The sequence below is a fragment of the Sarcophilus harrisii genome, chromosome 3, assembly GCF_902635505.1.
Source record: "Sarcophilus harrisii chromosome 3, mSarHar1.11, whole genome shotgun sequence".
In the NCBI taxonomy this organism is placed as follows: Eukaryota; Metazoa; Chordata; class Mammalia; order Dasyuromorphia; family Dasyuridae; genus Sarcophilus; species Sarcophilus harrisii.
Window position 1 is genome coordinate 589,901,564 of NC_045428.1, and position 17,643 is coordinate 589,919,206.

The 17,643-nt window shown below is 39.8% G+C and overlaps 1 protein-coding gene across 1 annotated transcript in view; it reads right to left on the reverse strand.

Annotated features, from left to right (window-relative positions):
- The window catches only part of CATSPERG (cation channel sperm associated auxiliary subunit gamma), a 29,339-nt gene extending 19,725 nt beyond the window's left edge, over window positions 1–9,614 (reverse strand). The window contains exons 1-9 of the mRNA XM_031961623.1: window positions 9,503–9,614; window positions 8,828–9,189; window positions 8,284–8,337; window positions 7,358–7,502; window positions 6,706–6,811; window positions 6,213–6,282; window positions 5,547–5,702; window positions 5,003–5,174; window positions 4,231–4,368 (exon numbers count right to left, since the gene is read on the reverse strand). Coding sequence (XP_031817483.1) covers window positions 4,231–4,368; window positions 5,003–5,174; window positions 5,547–5,702; window positions 6,213–6,282; window positions 6,706–6,811; window positions 7,358–7,502; window positions 8,284–8,337; window positions 8,828–9,046 — 1,060 coding nt within the window. The 5' untranslated portion in view covers window positions 9,047–9,189; window positions 9,503–9,614. The remainder of the gene's footprint in view (window positions 1–4,230; window positions 4,369–5,002; window positions 5,175–5,546; window positions 5,703–6,212; window positions 6,283–6,705; window positions 6,812–7,357; window positions 7,503–8,283; window positions 8,338–8,827; window positions 9,190–9,502) is intronic.
- Window positions 9,615–17,643: the final 8,029 nt, after the last annotated feature.

Below are 17,643 nucleotides of genomic sequence, written 5' to 3' on the forward strand. Positions count from 1 at the left end.
TTCCATTAAGAAGTATAGTTTACCTTTAAAAATTAACTATAATTTCTCATTCATGTTTTTTTTTCATACCTATCACTACTCTTGTGTTTGAATTATCAAATTTTCTTTTCAGTTCTGGTCATTTCATCAGGAATGCTTAGAAGTCTTTTACTGCATTAAAAATTTTCCCTTTTATGATTATGCTTAGTTTTGCTGAGTTGGTTATTCTTGGGCATAAGCCTAATTTCTTATCTTCTGTAATGTTGCATGCCCATACCTCCATTTCTTTATCATGGTAGTTGCTAAATATCCTGTGATTTTATGGTATTTCAGTAGCTTCTTTCTGGCTTCTTTTAGTATTTTCTCCTTGGCCCAAGAATTCTGTAATTAAGATTCCAGGGAATTTTTATTTTGAGATTGCTCTTAAGAGGTGGATTTTATTTATTTGCTTTTTGATGAACTGTTTAGAGTTGGACTCTGCTTCCCCCTGGGATGGGTGGTGATGGATGAGAGTGGAGAGGATGACTGTCCTGATTTTCAGGCTTTTATGTCCTGCTGTTTTCATGGATAGGTTGGGGGAGGGGATGTTAACAAATTTTTGTTGTTTCCAAGATTATGTGATCTGGGGTGAGTTCCGATCATGAGCCTCTTGGTGTATCCTCTGGTCTTTTCCCAAGTAGGAACCTCAGCTTCCTTGCAACTGTAAGCATTTCACTCTACCATGAAACTGCAACTTGAAACAGGGTAATATACAGTAGAGTTGCCAAATGATGGCTGGTTCTCCACCCAATACTAGCACAGAGGTCCCCTAAATTTTGTTCTGACCATATATTCAATACCCCTGTCTTCTGGGTGCCAAACATTCCCAATACCTCTGTTGTTTCTGCTGCTGCTATTGTGTTTCCAGGGACCACAGCTGATATTGCTTCCACCATAATACATTCCCAGATCACCCCAAGAGTCTGCAGACTTTTGTCTTCCAGGGACTGAAAAAATAACTTCCTGTGAGTTTTTGTTAGTTATTCCACTTAAAATTTTATTTGATGCACTTTTAAAATTTTTTGAGTGGAGAATATTGGGAGAGCTCAGCAAAAAAGCTCACTTTACTCTTGTATCCCTGATAATATTGTTGTAGGACTTGAAAACCATCAGGAATCATTGGATTCTCTGAGACATAAGACTGTTGCAATACTTCAAAATCTGCAGGAATCACTGGATTCCCTGACACATGATGAAACTTGCAGGACTTCAAAATCTGCAGGGATCATTGGATTCCCTAACACATAAAAAGACTGTTGCAGAAAATGTTTGTGGCAGTCCTCTTTGTAGTGGCTAGAAATTGGAAACTGAATAGATGCCCATCAATTGGAGAATGGCTGAATAAATTGTGGCATATGAATGTTATGGAACATTATTGTTCTGTAAGAAATGACCAGCAGGATGATTTCAGAAAGGCCTGGAGAGACTTATAGGAACTGATGCTGAGTGAAATGAGCAGAACCAGGAGATCACTATATACTTCAACAACAACACTATATGATGATCAATTCTGTTGTACATGTCTCTCTTCAACAATGAGATGAACCAATAAATCAGTTTCATTGGTTCAATAATGAATAGAACCAGCTACACCCAGTGAAAGAACTCTGGGAAATGAGTGTGAACCACTACATAGCATTTCCAATCCCTTTGTTTTTATCTGCCTGTATTTTTTATTCCTTTCACAGATTAATTGTACATTATTTCAAAGTCCAATTCTTCTTGTGCAGCAAAATAACTGTATAGATAAGTATACATATATTGTATTTAATATATACTTTAACATATTTAACATGTATTGGTCTACCTGCCATCTGATGGAGGGGATGGGGGGAAGGAGAGGAAAAATTGGTTTTGCAAGTGTCAATGCTGAAAAATTACCCATGCATATATCTTGTAAATAAAAAGCTATAACAAAAAAAAAAGTTTGTTAGAATTCACATATAAATTAAAAAAAAAAAAAAAAAGACTGTTGGAGGATTTCAAAAATTTGCCGGGATCATTGGATTCCCTGACACATGAAGTAATGGACAATAGATTGGTTTTAGACTATCTCTTGGTTGCAGAAGGAAGCATATGTGTGATTCTTATTTACATACCCTCCTTCTAGGACTTCTGGGGACCTTTTACAACACCATGTTGATTCATATTGTTTGTTATATCACTATTTGCATGTACAATTCACGTTTGAGCCTGCGCCAGCTGTTGGGAGAGTCATCACTGTTAGCCTGTGCTTTAGTGCTATATGCTTGTGTAATACCTCCCATGCTGATGGGTTTGTGTATACCCATTTCTAGTAAGACCCTTCAGCCCAGAAACCCACTAACAATATCTGGCTTGACTCCCCGCTTTCCTATAGTGCTTTTCATCTCTCTTCCTGAGAAGTCAGGGAGAGTGTGATCACCTCCTTTTTGGGGTTCTCACCTCCCTGAGAAGTCAGGGATGGTGTGACCATCTGTATTCTAAAACAAAAGAAAAGGGGAGATGTAAAGGGCTGAAACTCTGGAAAAGGTGTGCTTGAATCAGACAACTGAGTACTAAAGGCTAAGTACCTATTCAATGTGAGATAATGACTATTAGCATATGTTTTGGATAAATGGCTCTTCTCACTGTTGATGCTTACTCAATGTTTGGTGTTAAGATAATCATAGGCAAGGATTAGGGGGCAGAGGGACAGAGGCCAGAATCAGTTGAGGCAGGATGAGGAGGAGAGAACTTGGTGACTTTGGATTTGAGAATCCAAGAGCCTCTTGGCAGTTTGTCTGTCTCCTTCACTTCTCCCCCTAAAGACCAAGGACTTTAATTTATCCTGACTCTGGCTGATCCTGAGGCCTCCAGGGAATTAGCCCAGACTTAACATATCCCTGCACTGCCCCTTTCATTATCTCATGTGGTAATGTCTCATTAGTTGCATCAGGTACAGTCATTATTCCTATGAAGAAAAATCCAAGATCTGTATAGCCTCTCTCCAAGTACATACCATGAACTTCTTTCCTAGATATTTTGATGCCTAATCCCTATCTCAATTCATCTCAAATTTTCAGTGAAATTTGTTCCTAGAAACCCACCTCCTCTAAATTTGTTTCTCTTATGGATACCATCACCCTTCTAATCACCTTGATTGACAATCTAAAATTATCCTTGGTTCTCCCTTTTTTTTCTCTCATTATCTAAGTAGTAATCAAGTCATATCACCATGTCTCTCAAATCTATCTTTCTCTTCACTTCCTTCTTTCATATATCATGGTGTTCATGCTCTCATCACCTTTGCCTGGACACAGGCTGCCACACGGCTGCTATATTAATATTCTTAAAGCACAGGTCTCAGCAGGTCACACTCATACTCAAAAACCTCTGAATTTTCATCCCTATTGCTACCAGAATAATATAAACAAACTCCTCAGCCTTTTGAGTTTTTCTCCAACTTAACTCTCTAAGTCTATTTGTAATTACTTCCCTTCAAACAATCACCACTCCAGTCAAAATGAGAATAAAGTGCTGCTATTCCATCTTGCCAACTCCATGTCTTACAAAGGATGTCCCCACTGAGGAGCCATTTCTTAGGGGAAGGCTTTTTTCGATCAATGACCCTTTTGTGCCCCCTTCATTAAGGTGTCTTCCCCTCAATTTATCTTATATTTACATATTCATGTGTATGGTTTATCTCCCAATAGAATGCATGAACCAATTTTCATTTTTTCATGAGAATTTCAAAGTCATAATGAAACTTATGATTGATCTTATCTGGAAGGGACCTCAGAGACCATCTAATTCAATCCTTTCATGAGGAAACCATGACCCAGGAGAGAAGTCTCACGTAATAAATGATAGAAGCATTTGAAGCAGATTAACCATTAGAAGGACCAGATATAACAATTGATGAAAACAAAAATTTTTATGGTTTGTTAAAATTCCTCCTATCTGTGCAAATGCATTTTAAATGCTGATCATTATGAATAGATATTGTCATTTTACTCTTGAATTAAATTTTTCATTCTACTATCTTGATTTGCTTTGCCTTATGGATTAAAAAAATGCACAACATCCATTGAGGCAGCTTGGTCTTTGGAGGTACTCTTAAATTCCATGATTCTTAATAAATACTTGAATAGAGGTGAAGGGAAGTATAGGAACCTAAGATCACACATCCCCAACCCATTATTATAGAGGCTGGGAGTCTCTTTTCAGAGAAAGGAAGCTGAGGGAGGCTACCTGTGATGGTTCCAAAGTGGAAGAAGCCCTCTTCATTGCCCCCAGCCAAGGCCAAGACGTACTCAGAGCCATTGCTGTGAAGTTCCACAGGACAAAGTTTCTTGATACACCGACTATGTAAGACTCTGACCCAATTGCCTGGGGAGAGGGGAGGCCTTTCTCAGGTTTAGGAATCTTTCCCCTCCCTGCTCCAAGACTGGCACCCCACTCCCCATTCTTTCAATAGGAAACTTGATTCCCAGAAATTTCTAAGGACCATCTGAGAATGGTTTAGCTTCCATCAACTCCCCAAGATTGCTACTGAACCGGTCTCTGACCCACAATACATACATGCACACATATACACACACACATACATATATACATACATGTGCGCATGTGCACACATGCACCTGGCTTGTATATGATAATTTTCTCTGCTTGGATCATAGCCCTGCTATGGGCTCTATGACAAAGGAGGGAAATGGACCTTGTGGAAACTCTGGACAGGGGGGAAGAGTTCCCTGATCAGTCGGATGAGCTTTCCTATCAACTGGGATGAGGTTTCAGGGAGGGAGGCAAGCCTTTGTGGTTCCTCCTCATGGAGAGAGTGGGCACGCCCACTGGCCACACCCTGTCTTCTCCTTAGGGTATCCACTGACATGCTCACTCTCTCCAAGGAAGGGCAGCCATCAGATATTCCCGCTGTTACAAACTGGTCTGCAAAGGCTAGAACTGGGAGGGAGTTCCCAATCCCTACTCTCACAGTACTTCCCATCTCCATGTTTCTCACTGGTGCTAGGCCCTTTTCCAGCTACATGGAAGTAGTTGCCAGTGAAATAGTAGACAAGTTGATTCTGTCTGATGAAGAGGACACTTTCAGTGGAGATGGCATCAAAGATCGAGGCCGTGAACTCCTCCTGAGGGCAATGAAGAGAGCCCAGCCAGCAGCTGTCGATGTTCAGCTGAGCCCATCAGTGCAGGAATGGAGGTTCACAGGATTGAGAGCAGGGAGAAGAATTAAGAGGCCATTTAGGTCACCAAAGTCCCCTCCTTTTTAAAGAGTGAGAAGACAGAGACTTGGCCAACTAAGAGGCAGAATGGAGCCTAGAACCCAGGTCCTTCTCTACCTCCTCCCCCTTACTTCCCCACCTCATACCTTGATGTCTCTGGCAGAGGGATGGGGCTAGGTGTGCCCCTTGGCTAGGGTCAGACCTTATAACACTCCGGTCCTGGGGATCAACATGTCCTTCCACCCTTCCCTTCCCAAGTCCAGAGAATGTCCATTCTTACCCACCCTCCATCGACCCAGTCAGTTGCCATTCAGCCTCCCTCACCTCCACCAGGGAGAAGTCCTTGAAGCTAGAGTCAGAGATGAGAATCATCTTCTCATGTGGAATGCCGCCAAGGATTAGCACAGGAGCCTGGCCCACTGTAGCCCAGACAGGCCTAGATGGTGCATCGATGAAATCCCGATGGATAATGGGCCTGACCTAAGAGGAGAGGGGCCCAAGAGATACAATGGAAGAATAGTCTAGCTTCTCAATCCCAGCCATGAAACTCAGTTAAGAGGATCACTTCCCTTCTTCCCTGCTTGTAAAGGGCTGAAACTCTTAAGTAGGTGCACTGGAATCAAACAACTGAACACTTGAGGCTAATTACCCATTGGACAATACTCTATTAGCATATGCTTGGAAAATGGCCCTTCCCACTATTCTGTGTTGGCTCTATCTTTTGGTATATACAGATAATTGTAGGAGGGATTAAGGGGTGGAGTAAGACAAGCCAGAGTCACTTTGGCAATGGACGAAGAGAAGGGAGGTTGTGGAGAGCTTGTGTCCATCCCCTTCACTTCTCCACCTAAAGACCAAGAATAAAGACCAAGGACTTTTGCTTATCCTAACTCTGGCTGATTCTAAGGCATCCAGGGTGCTAACTTGGTATTCACACCTCCTTATGCCCCTAAGCCTTTCTCCTATTCCCTTCCCCCTATTTTCTCTCACCTCATGTCCCAGGGAAAATATCACTTTGTCCTTCTCTTTTTTCAGGAACCCATTGATATTTATCATGAACCTGCAAAGGGAGAGGGAATAGCCTTCTAGCCACCTGCCAGAGTCAAATCAGACTTCTCACCCAACCCCCTAACTTGATGCCCAGATAAGCCCACCTCAAGCCTCAGGTCACTGAATCTGAACAGGAGGTAAGTTGGTGTAGTGACAAGAACTGAGTTTGAAGTCAAGGGACTTGGGTTCAATTCCTGCCTTGGACACCTAGGGCACTGCCACCTTGGCTCTGCCCTTCTATGCTATCTCCCTTAGTATCTCTCATCAGTTGCCACGAGTTTAATCATCATTTCTATGAAGATGCCATTCAGAGCTAAGTTGTCACCAGTTTTTTCCTTCTGTCCATAAACCCGATCCCGACAACTATACCATCTGAAAGCTATGCCCTCTACCATCCCCTGCTCCCCACAAAGATGCCCAAGACTCAACCTACCTGCCATTACCAATGATCTCCCCCATTCGGTTGCTGGAGATTTCAACTTCCATCATTACACTGCCATTCTTCATAGGCATTGGGGTGTACCAATTCATGACACAAGCTTCCTCAGAGAACAGGACATTGCTAGATATTAGATAAAATGAGGTGGGCAGAGGCCTGGGGGCTATCCTAAGTCAGCACTGCCTCACCTTCCCTTCTTACCAGAATTCTACCAAGGGATTGGGCCTTAATGTAGGGCACCAGACTCCATAGTAAGCTATGCTTCCTCCCTCTCTCCTATAGAAGCCCAAGAAACATCAGCTTAATCTAACTGGCCATGCTTTCCCTCCCCTGCCCAAATACAACTGAAACCCAAGTGCAAGAAGTTGGCACAAAAGCAGCTGAGGGCAAAGGTGACCAGCAAGTGTGGGATCCCAAGGTTTTTGTGACCTGTAGCTCAGCTCTTTTCTAGGATCAGGGGCCTAGGTGGGTGTCCAGGGAACTCTACCTCTCAAGGCCTGCTATGCAGGTTTACCCATGCCCCAAGTGCTAAATTGACCAAGGGTAGATCTACTTATCCTTTCCAACTTCCTGGTGGCCCCCTTCTTCAAGATATTGTCCTTTCTGACCCCTGGTGCCCAGCTCATTGTTGGTAGAGGACCCTCACCCTGGCTTTGGAATGGTGCTCCCTCCATCTGGATTTGCAGCCTCTCTGACTTCCACTTCCGGAAATTCACAGGGGCATAGAAGGTGACCAGCACAATAGGGATCAAGCCCTTAAGGTAACCCCCACGGACAAAGGCTTCTGGAGTCTGAGAGGGGGTCAAAATGGGAGTGACATTGCTCAAGCTATAGGTATGGCCAGACCCTTCTGCCCCACTCACCATGTCTAGGCCTGAGCCCTGGCCTTAGAGACTCTACCTCTCTGGAGGGGGATGGGTTAGGGAACAGAACTCTGCCAGGCAAGAACTTAGGGAAAAATACTAACTTCATTGCTGGAAGCTGGAGAAAAGAGTACCCCCTGGGCCAATCAAGGCACCAGCACCATCTTTGAAGGTTAGAGGAGCCCTCCAGGACCTACATTTCCTCCTGGGATTCCCTGCCTTCCCTTCCCCTCAAGTCTTCCTTATCAACAGGATTCCTGCTACACAGCCAGCCTCCTAGGACAGCCCACACAGGAACTGGCCTCTAGGGACTGGGTTCCTTATCTGCCAGACAAAACAAGTTTCCCCTTCCTCAGCCTCCAGGAAATCTTCCAAGGACTCTCCAATTCAGGAGAGGGCTGAGGAATAGAACATGGAAACTGGTTGGGTTGGAGGAGCAGGGATGGCAGTGTCCAGAAACTTCTTTGGTAGGCTGGGGAGCTGGATAGGAAGTGGGCAAAGATGTTGGAGGCAGGAGAACAAGGTCTATTGGGTAGGTCCCCCAAAGATGGTTTGGGTGAGATAGAGGCCACCCCTCCCAAAATGCTTCCCCACCCATCAGAACCTTCACTGATCCATCTCTAAATCAGGATTTCCCCCTCTACCTACCCTGTTTCTGTGGGCCCACCTTGTTCCAATTCTCCCTCCTCCTTTTCCACCCCTCCCTCACCTTTCCAGGGCAGGTGAAGTTAATCTTCATGTAGTAAGGGAATCCCACATAATTCTAAAGATAAGCAATACATCCAGCTCAGGGCAGTCACCCTGACCCACATTCCCCTTCTGCCATTCCCTTCTTTCCTTCCAACCTCCCTCCACAAACCTCAGGGCATGGGATAGTCAAGGCTCTGGGAGAATGTCCTGAAGACATGAAGGGGCAGGAACCAAGGAAAGAGTGACAAAAGAGACAAAGAACAGATCCAGTGAAGGGAAGACAGAGGGATAGATGGGAGGGAGGAAGGAAGGAAGAAGAGTTGAGACAGTTGGAAGGGACCTTCTCCAGCCCCTCATTTCACAGTGAAAAAAAGTAAGACTAAGAGAGGTAAAAGTGACTTGCTTCCCCTAGGAGAGTCCAGAGTTGACAAGACCTGAATCAAGTGGAACAAGATTGAAGAGTCAGAGGTCAGTTGGAAAGATGGAAAGGCAAAGTTGGATGGATGGGTGGCTAAGAGGATGGTGTGGAAGGGACAGAGGATACCCTTGGGCCAGGCCCTTACCTCTTTGTGATCTATGGGTGAATCCACTAGTTTATTGAAGAATTTGTCTATATTGGCAATTGGTTGCTGCAAGAAAAACTTTTCACTGCCCACTCCCAAGGTCTCGTACTTGTTGAGTACCACTTGCCATCTGCAGGAATCGTCCAGCTGTGGCCACAGCTGGACTGGCGGCGGCGATAACAGCAGTAGCAACAGCATTAGTAGGGATCCCATTAGCATGGGGAGTCCAGAGCTGGGGAGCCCAGGCAGGGAGTCACAGGCTAAATCCAGGAAGCGGAAGGACACCCGCTGCTGCCCCTATGTCCTCTCCTCTTCCATGCACCCGACTGAGCGATTCTCCGAAAACGAAGGGGACCAGACAACTATGAAATCATTAATTCCCCTTTTCACCCATGAGGAAACTGAGTCAATGGCCAAGATTTATTTATGCTCCAGGCCACTCAAGGAGTCTGGGGGAGGGGTTCTCTCGGTACCTAAGAGTCACCTAAACTCCGCCCCTCCCTCCAGCCTTATTCCCTCCCTTCTCTCCCCATCCCAGGGTCTACCTTCCTCTGGTCCACTTCTCCGCCCAATCCCATCCCAGCTATTGCTCCCTCTCATCCATTCCTCCATTCTTCTTCCTCCCTCTCACCCCCCTCCCCCCTCCCCACGCCAGGCCAGGGGAACCAGACACACCCAGAAGGTCCAGATCCTTTTGTTTTCCTAGAGCCCTTCTGGTTTGCAGTTTCCGGCAGTCAAAGGGTTAAGTGGCTAACGGCTGGTCTGATCCTCTAGGGCACGTGGCCCTGAGACCTGCTGAGATCTCCTCGTTGGAGCTCTCAGAAAAGTTCGGGACCTTCAGGTGAAGCCGGTCGGGTGAGGCTCTCTATCCCAGCCAGTCCCTTGTTTTTCACACGATCACGTCCAAGTTCTCCATATTTCATACACGGTTAAAACTGGGATTGTACTGTGCCTCACCTGTATCTATTTTAAATTGTGTTTTCTTATTTATTTTTTCACTTATTACTTGAGACTGGAATGAAGAAAGCCTGGGTTCAGTTACTAGCTATGTGACTTGGGCAGACATATGATCCAAAGATTTTGGAGAACGATGGCAATCCGAGGACAGATAAAAGAGAAAGCCATCCCCGAAATCAAGGCACCTGCCTTCTGCATCCCAACTAAATTCCACTTTTTCCGGTATTAGGTGTTTTATAGACAGTATATCGTTTGATAGACTAGAAATAGTAGCGTGTACTAAAAGAATGGGCAGATAGGATATCTAAAAGATCTTGGAGAACATGGCAACTCAGAGACAGTCCCTGACCTCTAGACGTTTACATCCTTAAATCTCAACTAAAATTCACTCTACTGGACGCCTTCCCCAACCCATCTTTATTCTGGTGCCTTCTCTCTGCTACTTATTTCCTATTGATCCCTTATATAGCTGGCTTTCTGGATATTTATTTGTTGTCTTCCCCATTGGATTGAGAGCTCTTGGAAGGCAGGGACTGTCTCCAACTTTCTTTTTTTTTTTTTTTTAAACATCCCCAGCACAATGCCTAGCACATAGTAGGCACTTAATAAAATAAAGGCTTAATAATCCACTGATAGAAAATAATACACAAATGGAGTTGGAAAAGGTTGAAGGAAGAATAAGATAGAGTGTCTAAGTATAGAAAATCAGAAACAAAACCAGGAGAGAAATGAAGGTTGACCCCAGGAAGAAGTCACCAATGGGAAAAGAGGGCCAATTGAGGAGGAGCATTCCAGGAGGAAAGATTTCAGGTGCTAATGATAGATTCAGTGTGAAGTGATCTCAGAGGCACAGTGTTGAATTCTGTAAAAAATGGAAAAAGTACTGGAATAGAAAAGGGCAAATGTCCCAACTTTTAAAAGTACAAGAGAATAAAGTCTTCCAACCATAAGTCAGTGAACTTGATCCTGATGCCTGGCAAGCACTACATACAACATGTTTTTCAAGGGATGATTTGTAAGCATTGAGAAAAAGAAGTGGTTATCAAAAGTATCTAAATGGCTTTACCAAGAACAGATCATGCCAGATTTACCTCATTTTCTTTTTGACAAGGTTACAGATGACAAAATGAATCCAATATTACCACTACTTCCACAGGCAGTCCATTCCCCTTTTGAGCAACATAAATTATTATTTTTCTTTTTTTGGTAATTTTAAAATTTTAAACTGAAATACAAAATGAGAAAAACAAAATATCCAGGATTCAATCTAAAAATATAAATTCCCATTTCAAGAAAACCTATATAATACATATTACTCATTGTTTTCTAAATTGCCCAACTTTGCTTTCTTGCTGATTTTTTTTTTTTGTTTTCTGCTGTGCACTTTTTACTTAATTTTTCTTCTCCTCTTCACCACCACTCTAAAATAGTCTATAATTAAGGAGATGTGTGTGCATGTACATATATTTATGTACATACATGTATGCATATATACATATATATGTGTATACACATACATGTATATGGATGTTTATAAACATACATATATATACTAATACACATATATGTAAGACCATATTATGCTTATTTCATCAGTTTCTCTGAAGGTGGATAGCATGTTTCTTCATAAGTCCAAGCCTTGTTTTTCTAAATCAATCAGCTCATTTCCTACTCTCCAGCCTTAATCACTGAATAAGCATTGCCTCAAAGAGATCTGTTAAAGACTTTAGCTTAAAAATACAAAGATTTCCCATTGCATCCAGAACCTATCTCCAGTCATCCTAATCTGGACCCAGGAGGTTTCAGAGGAGGCAATGAGGCTGGTGATCTTGTACAGCCTTCACTCACTCAAATGCAATTCACTTGTATGTCATGGCATTACCTCCCTGTTTATGGTCATCTTTTTGAATGCAGACCAAACAACAACAAGAAGACCACAGTAATATTCCAATCCAATCACATCCTATCTGAGAGATTGCCTATGAAAGTTCCCCTCCCCCAATTTCTATGTTCCTTCCATTCTTGACTACATAGATTTTGTTTATTCAAGAAATTTTTCATTTAAAATAATCAAAATTATGCTTTTTATACTTCAACAATCCTCTCATAATATGCTTTAATACTGCTGAATCTACTTCCTTTACATCTTTTCCCCTTGGTTCTTTTTTGGTATTTCTGACCTTTTGTTCTTCCAAATGAAATGTGTTAACTTTTTTTCTAACTCAGAAAAATGATTTTTAGTAATTGAATTGGTTTGACATGGAATGAATAGATTAGTTATGTAAATTTGTCACTTAAAATTATATTGGCTTTACTTTTGCATGAATAACATGTTATTTCAATTATTTAGATCTGAGTTTATTTGTATAAAAAGTATTTTGTGTTTATGGTCATATAGTTCCTATGTCTGTTTTGGCAATATACACTAAGGTATTTTATACTAGCTAGGTATTTTAAGTGGTCTAAAACAAAATCAAATAATATTATTGACACAGTGTAATTTCTCTATTTTTTCACATTTGATTAAATTTATTTTAACTTTAACTTTGTGAGATCATGATTAATATCCCTGCTTTTTTTTTTTTTTTTTTTTTACATACTAAATTCTACTCCTGCCCTTTATTTTATCTTTGTGTATATTTCACATTTTTATGTTTCTGGAAAGCAATATATTGTTGAATTCAGCTTTTTAATCAGCTATCCATTTTTTTTGGGTAGCTTAATGGGTAAATTTATTCCATTTACATTCTAAGCTACAATTACTTGTGTATTTACCTCCTGTTTTTCCTCACTATCCTTCTCACCCTATTTATCTCATTCTTCCTTATTCTTCTGCTTTACTTTACTTTGCTGCTTTGCCCTCCTATTCCTTAATCTACCAACCTGAGTCCCTCCCTTATTCTCTCCCCCAACCCTATCCCTCTTATTTCTTTCTTATTTTACAAGACTTTTATACCTTTCCAGACATATATGTTGTTCCTTCTTTAACCCATTCCCAGTGAAAGTAAGGTTCCACCATTACATTGAATTCCCAATCCCTATATTTTTGCCTGCCTGCATTTTTTGATTTCCTTCACAGGCTAATTGTACAATATTTCAGAGTCTGATTCTTTTTGTACAGCAAAATAACGGTTTGGACATGTATACTTATTTTGTATTTAATTTATACTTTAATATATTTAACATGTGTTGGTCATCCTGCCATCTAGGGGAGAGGGTGGGAGGAAGGAGGGGAAAAATTGGAACAAAAGGTTGGCAATTGTCAATGCTGTAAAATTACCCATGCATATAATTTGTAAATAAAAAGCTATTAAAAATTAAAAAAAAAAGAAAAAAAAGAAAGTAAGGTTCCAGTACTACCCGCCATCCCTCCACTTGCTTCTTCTGCATCAAATTTTCCTTTTATGCCTCATTTTCATGAGATAATTATTCATTTTTATCTGTCTCTTTACGAGTTTTATTCTTGTAGATTCACCCACATCATTCTTGGATTTTTGTCACAAAAACCTGCAAGTCTTTGAGTACATTAAATATCCATTTTCCCCCATTCAGGATTATATTTAATTTTGCTAAATAAGTTACTCTTGGTCATAATTCTAGCTCTTTTGCTCTGTGAAATATAGCATTCTCAGACCTATGGTCCTTCAACATAAAAGCTGCTAGTCTTGTGTAATCCTTATTGTCGTTCCATGGTATTTAAATTGTCTTTCTTGTTCTTAATATTTTCTCCTTATCTCAAAAGTTTGTGACATTCCTATAAGAAGTTTTCCTCCTGTCAGGTGGTGATTGGTAGATCTTTTTTATGTCTAATTTCCTTTCTTGTTCTAGAATTTCAAGGCAATTTTCCTTGACGATTTCTTATAATATTGTAAAAAAGTTCTTTTTTTTTTTAATTGTAATTTTCAGGTAGTCTGACTAGTCTTATATTATTTCTTCTCCATCTGTTCTCCAAATCAGTTGTTTTTCTTATGTTGTACATTCTTTTGATTTTGTTGTATTATTTCTTGGTGTCTTAAAATGTCACTGGCTTCCCTTTGCCCAACTCTAAGGTGAGAAATAAACCCCTTGGATTCAGAAAGGGGTGCAGTTAAAAGTCTGTTTTATTACACATTTGCAGAAGTGGGTGTGTCCTCTTATAGAATAGATACACATCAGGAAAGAGGAGGATCAAGTATTACATCCCTATTCTTGGCTGCAAGGTTCCTCTCCTGTTTCCCTATTTGCTGGATAGTACAGAAGGTACAGCTTTCTATTTTGCCTCTTACATAGTTACCCTTAGATATGTTCCCCCTCCTATCACATACGTCATTAAAATGAGTCTAAGATCCTCCTGAGGAGAAGTTAATATTCATAAAGCAATTAAGCATGGTTACTACAGCTAAGCTACCAACTTTACCTCCCTTTCTTGTCTTCATCACCTTCAGCTAGTTTAGTCTGGTTTTAATTATAAATTCAAGATACAATTTATACAACAGGATATTATCTTCATGGGATGTTTTTCTTGCATATTTCTGTGGAAATACAAGATTTCATATCTCACATTAGTTTTCAAGGAATAAGTTTTTTCCTTAAGTTTTTGATTCTCTATTTCCAATCAGTTGACTTTTTTTTTCATATTTTTCTTGATTTTCCTGGATTGCTCTTATTTTTTATTCCAATTTTTCCTCAGTCTCTCTTATTTGATTTTTAAAGTCCTTTTTAAGTTCTTCCATGAACTCTTTTTTGCTTTAGACATTTAATGTTTCTCATTGAAAAAGGAATGCCTTAACCCTTTTTTTTAATGGCAAGGAATTATAAACTGAGCAGATGTCCATCAGTTGGAGAATGGCTGAATAAGTTATGATATATGAATGTTATAGAATATTATTGTTGTATAAGAAATGATCAGCAGGATGATTTCAGAAAGGCCTGGAGAGATGTGCATGAACTGATTCTAAATGAAGTGAGTAGAATCAAGAGAACAATTTATGGATTTACATGTGAATTCTACCAAACATTTAAAGAACAATTAGCCCCAATGCTATATAAACTATTTGAAAATATAGAATGAAGAAGTCCTACCAAATTCCTTTTATGACACAGACATGGTACTGATACCTAAACCACGTAGGTTAAAAACAGAAAAGAAAATTATAGACCCATCTCCCTAATGAATATTGATGCTAAAATCTTAAACAAGATATTAGCAAAAAGACTACAGAAAATCATCCCCAGGAAAATCAGGAACTATATGAGCAAAACTACAAAACTCTTTCCACACAAATAAAGTCAGATCTAACCAATTGGAAAAATATTAAATGCTCTTGGATTGGGTGAGCAAATATAATAAAGATATTAGTTTAGGTAGTTCAACCCTACCTAAACTAATCTATTTATTTAGCGCTATACCAATCAGACTCCCAAAAAACTATTTTAATGACCTAGAAAAAATAACAACATAGTTCACATGGAAAAACAAAAGGTCAAGAATTTCAAGGGAATTAAAAAAAAATCAAATGAAGGTGGCCTAGCTGCACCAGATCTAAAATTATATTATAAAGCAGCAGTTACCAAAACCATTTGATATTGGCTAAGGAATAGACTAGTTGATGAATGGAATAGGTTAGGCCCAAAGGACAAAACAGCCAATAACTTTAATAATCTAGTGTTTGACAAACCCAAAGACCCCAGCTTTTGGGAAAAGAACTCACTATTTGACAAAAATTGCTGGGAAAATTGGAAATTAGCATGGCAGAAACTAGGCATTGACCCACACTTAACACCGTACACAAAGATAAGGTTAAAATGGGCTCATGACCTAAGCATAAAGAATGAGATTATAAATAAATTGGAAGAGCATAGGATAGTTTACTTCTCAGATCTGTAGAAGAGGAAGGAATTTATGACCAAAGAACTAGAGATCGTTATTGATCACAAAATAGAAAAATTTGATTATATCAAATTGAAAAGTTTTCGTACAAACAAAACTAATGCAGACAAGATTAGAAGGGAAGCAATAAACTGGGAAAACATTTTTACAGTCAAAGATTCTGGTAAAGGCCTCATCTCCAAAATATAGAGAGAATTGACTCTATAAGAAATCAAGCCATTCTCCAACTGATAAATGGTCAAAGGATATGAACAGACAATTCTCGGACAAAGAAATTGAAACTATTTCTAGCCATATGAAAAGATGCTCCAAGTCATTATTAATCAGAGAAATGCAAATTAAGACAACTCTGAGATACCACTACACACCTGACAGATTGGCTAGAATGACAGGGAAAGATAATGCAGAATGCTGGAGGAGATGTGGGAAAACTGGGACACTGATACATTGTTGGTGGAATTGTGAATACAAACAGCCATTCTGGAGAGCAATTTGGAACTATGCTCAAAAAGCTATCAAACCGTGCATACCCTTTGACCCAGCAGTGTTACTACTGGGCTTATATCCCAAAGAGATCTTAAAGAAGGGAAAGGGACCTATATGTGCAAGAATGCTTGTGGCAGCCCTCTTTGTAGTGGCCAGAAACTGGAAACTGAGTGGATGCCCATCAATTGGAGAATGGCTGAATAAATTGTGGTATATGAATATTATGGAATATTATTGTTCTGTAAGAAATGACCAACAGGAGGATTTCAGAAAGGCTTGGAGAAACTTACATGAACTGATGCTGAGTGAAATGAGAAGGACCAGGAGATCATTATATGCTTCAACAACAATACTATATGATGATCAACTTTGAAGGATGGACCCTTTTCAACAATGAAGATGAACCAAATCAGTTCCAATAGAGCAGTAATGAACTGAACCAGCTACATCCAGGGAAAGAACTCTGGGAGATGACTATGAACCACTACATAGAATTTCCAATCCCTTTATTTTTGTCTGCCTGCATTTTTGATTTCCTTCACAGGCTAATTGTATACCATTTCAAAGTCCAACTCTTTTTGAACAGCAAATTAACTGTTTGGACATGTATACATATATTGTATTTAACTTATACTTTAACATATTTAACATGTATTGGTCAACCTGCCATCTGGGGGAGGGAGTGGGGGGAAAGGAGGGGAAAAGTTGGAATAAAAGGATTTGCAATTATCAATGCTGAAAAATTACCTTTGCATATATCTTGTAAATAAAAAGCTATAAAAAAATAAAATAATAAAAAAAAAGAGAACATTGTACAGAGCAACAAGAAGATTTTACAATGATTAATTCTGAGGGACATGGTTCTTTTCAACAATGAGGTGATTCAGACCAGTTCCAATAGACAAGATGGGAAAAGGCATCTGCATCCAGAAAGAGGACTAAAGGGACTAAATATGGATCACAACATAGTATTTTCACTTTTTTTTGTTGGTGTTTTGTTTGCTTTTTGTTTTCTTTACCATTTTTTTCCCTTTTTGATCTGATTTTTCTTGTGTAGCATGATAATTGTGGACACATATATAAAAGAATTATACATATTTAACATATATTGGGGAGGGAGTGGGGAGAAGAGAGGAAGAAAAAAAATTGAAACACTAGGTTTTGTAAGGGTGAATGCTGAAAAATATCTTTGCATATATTTTGAACATAAAAAGCTATTATTTTTTTTTAAAAAAAAGGAGAGCCTTTTTAAAATTCCATTATCTTCTTCTGTATATGAATCCGGATCTTCTGTATGTACACTATACATAAAATACATGTATATCATACATAGTAACTATGTATGATTGAATTCTTTCTCCTTTGCTTACTCATTTTTAATTTATTTGTTTGTTTTATTTTGTTTTTAGCAACTATTAGTGTAATTGAGTTATAGTCCTGAGTTATGCTCTTTGCTACTGTACTCACAAGATGTATGCTAACATAACTGGGCTTGGCTTCCCTC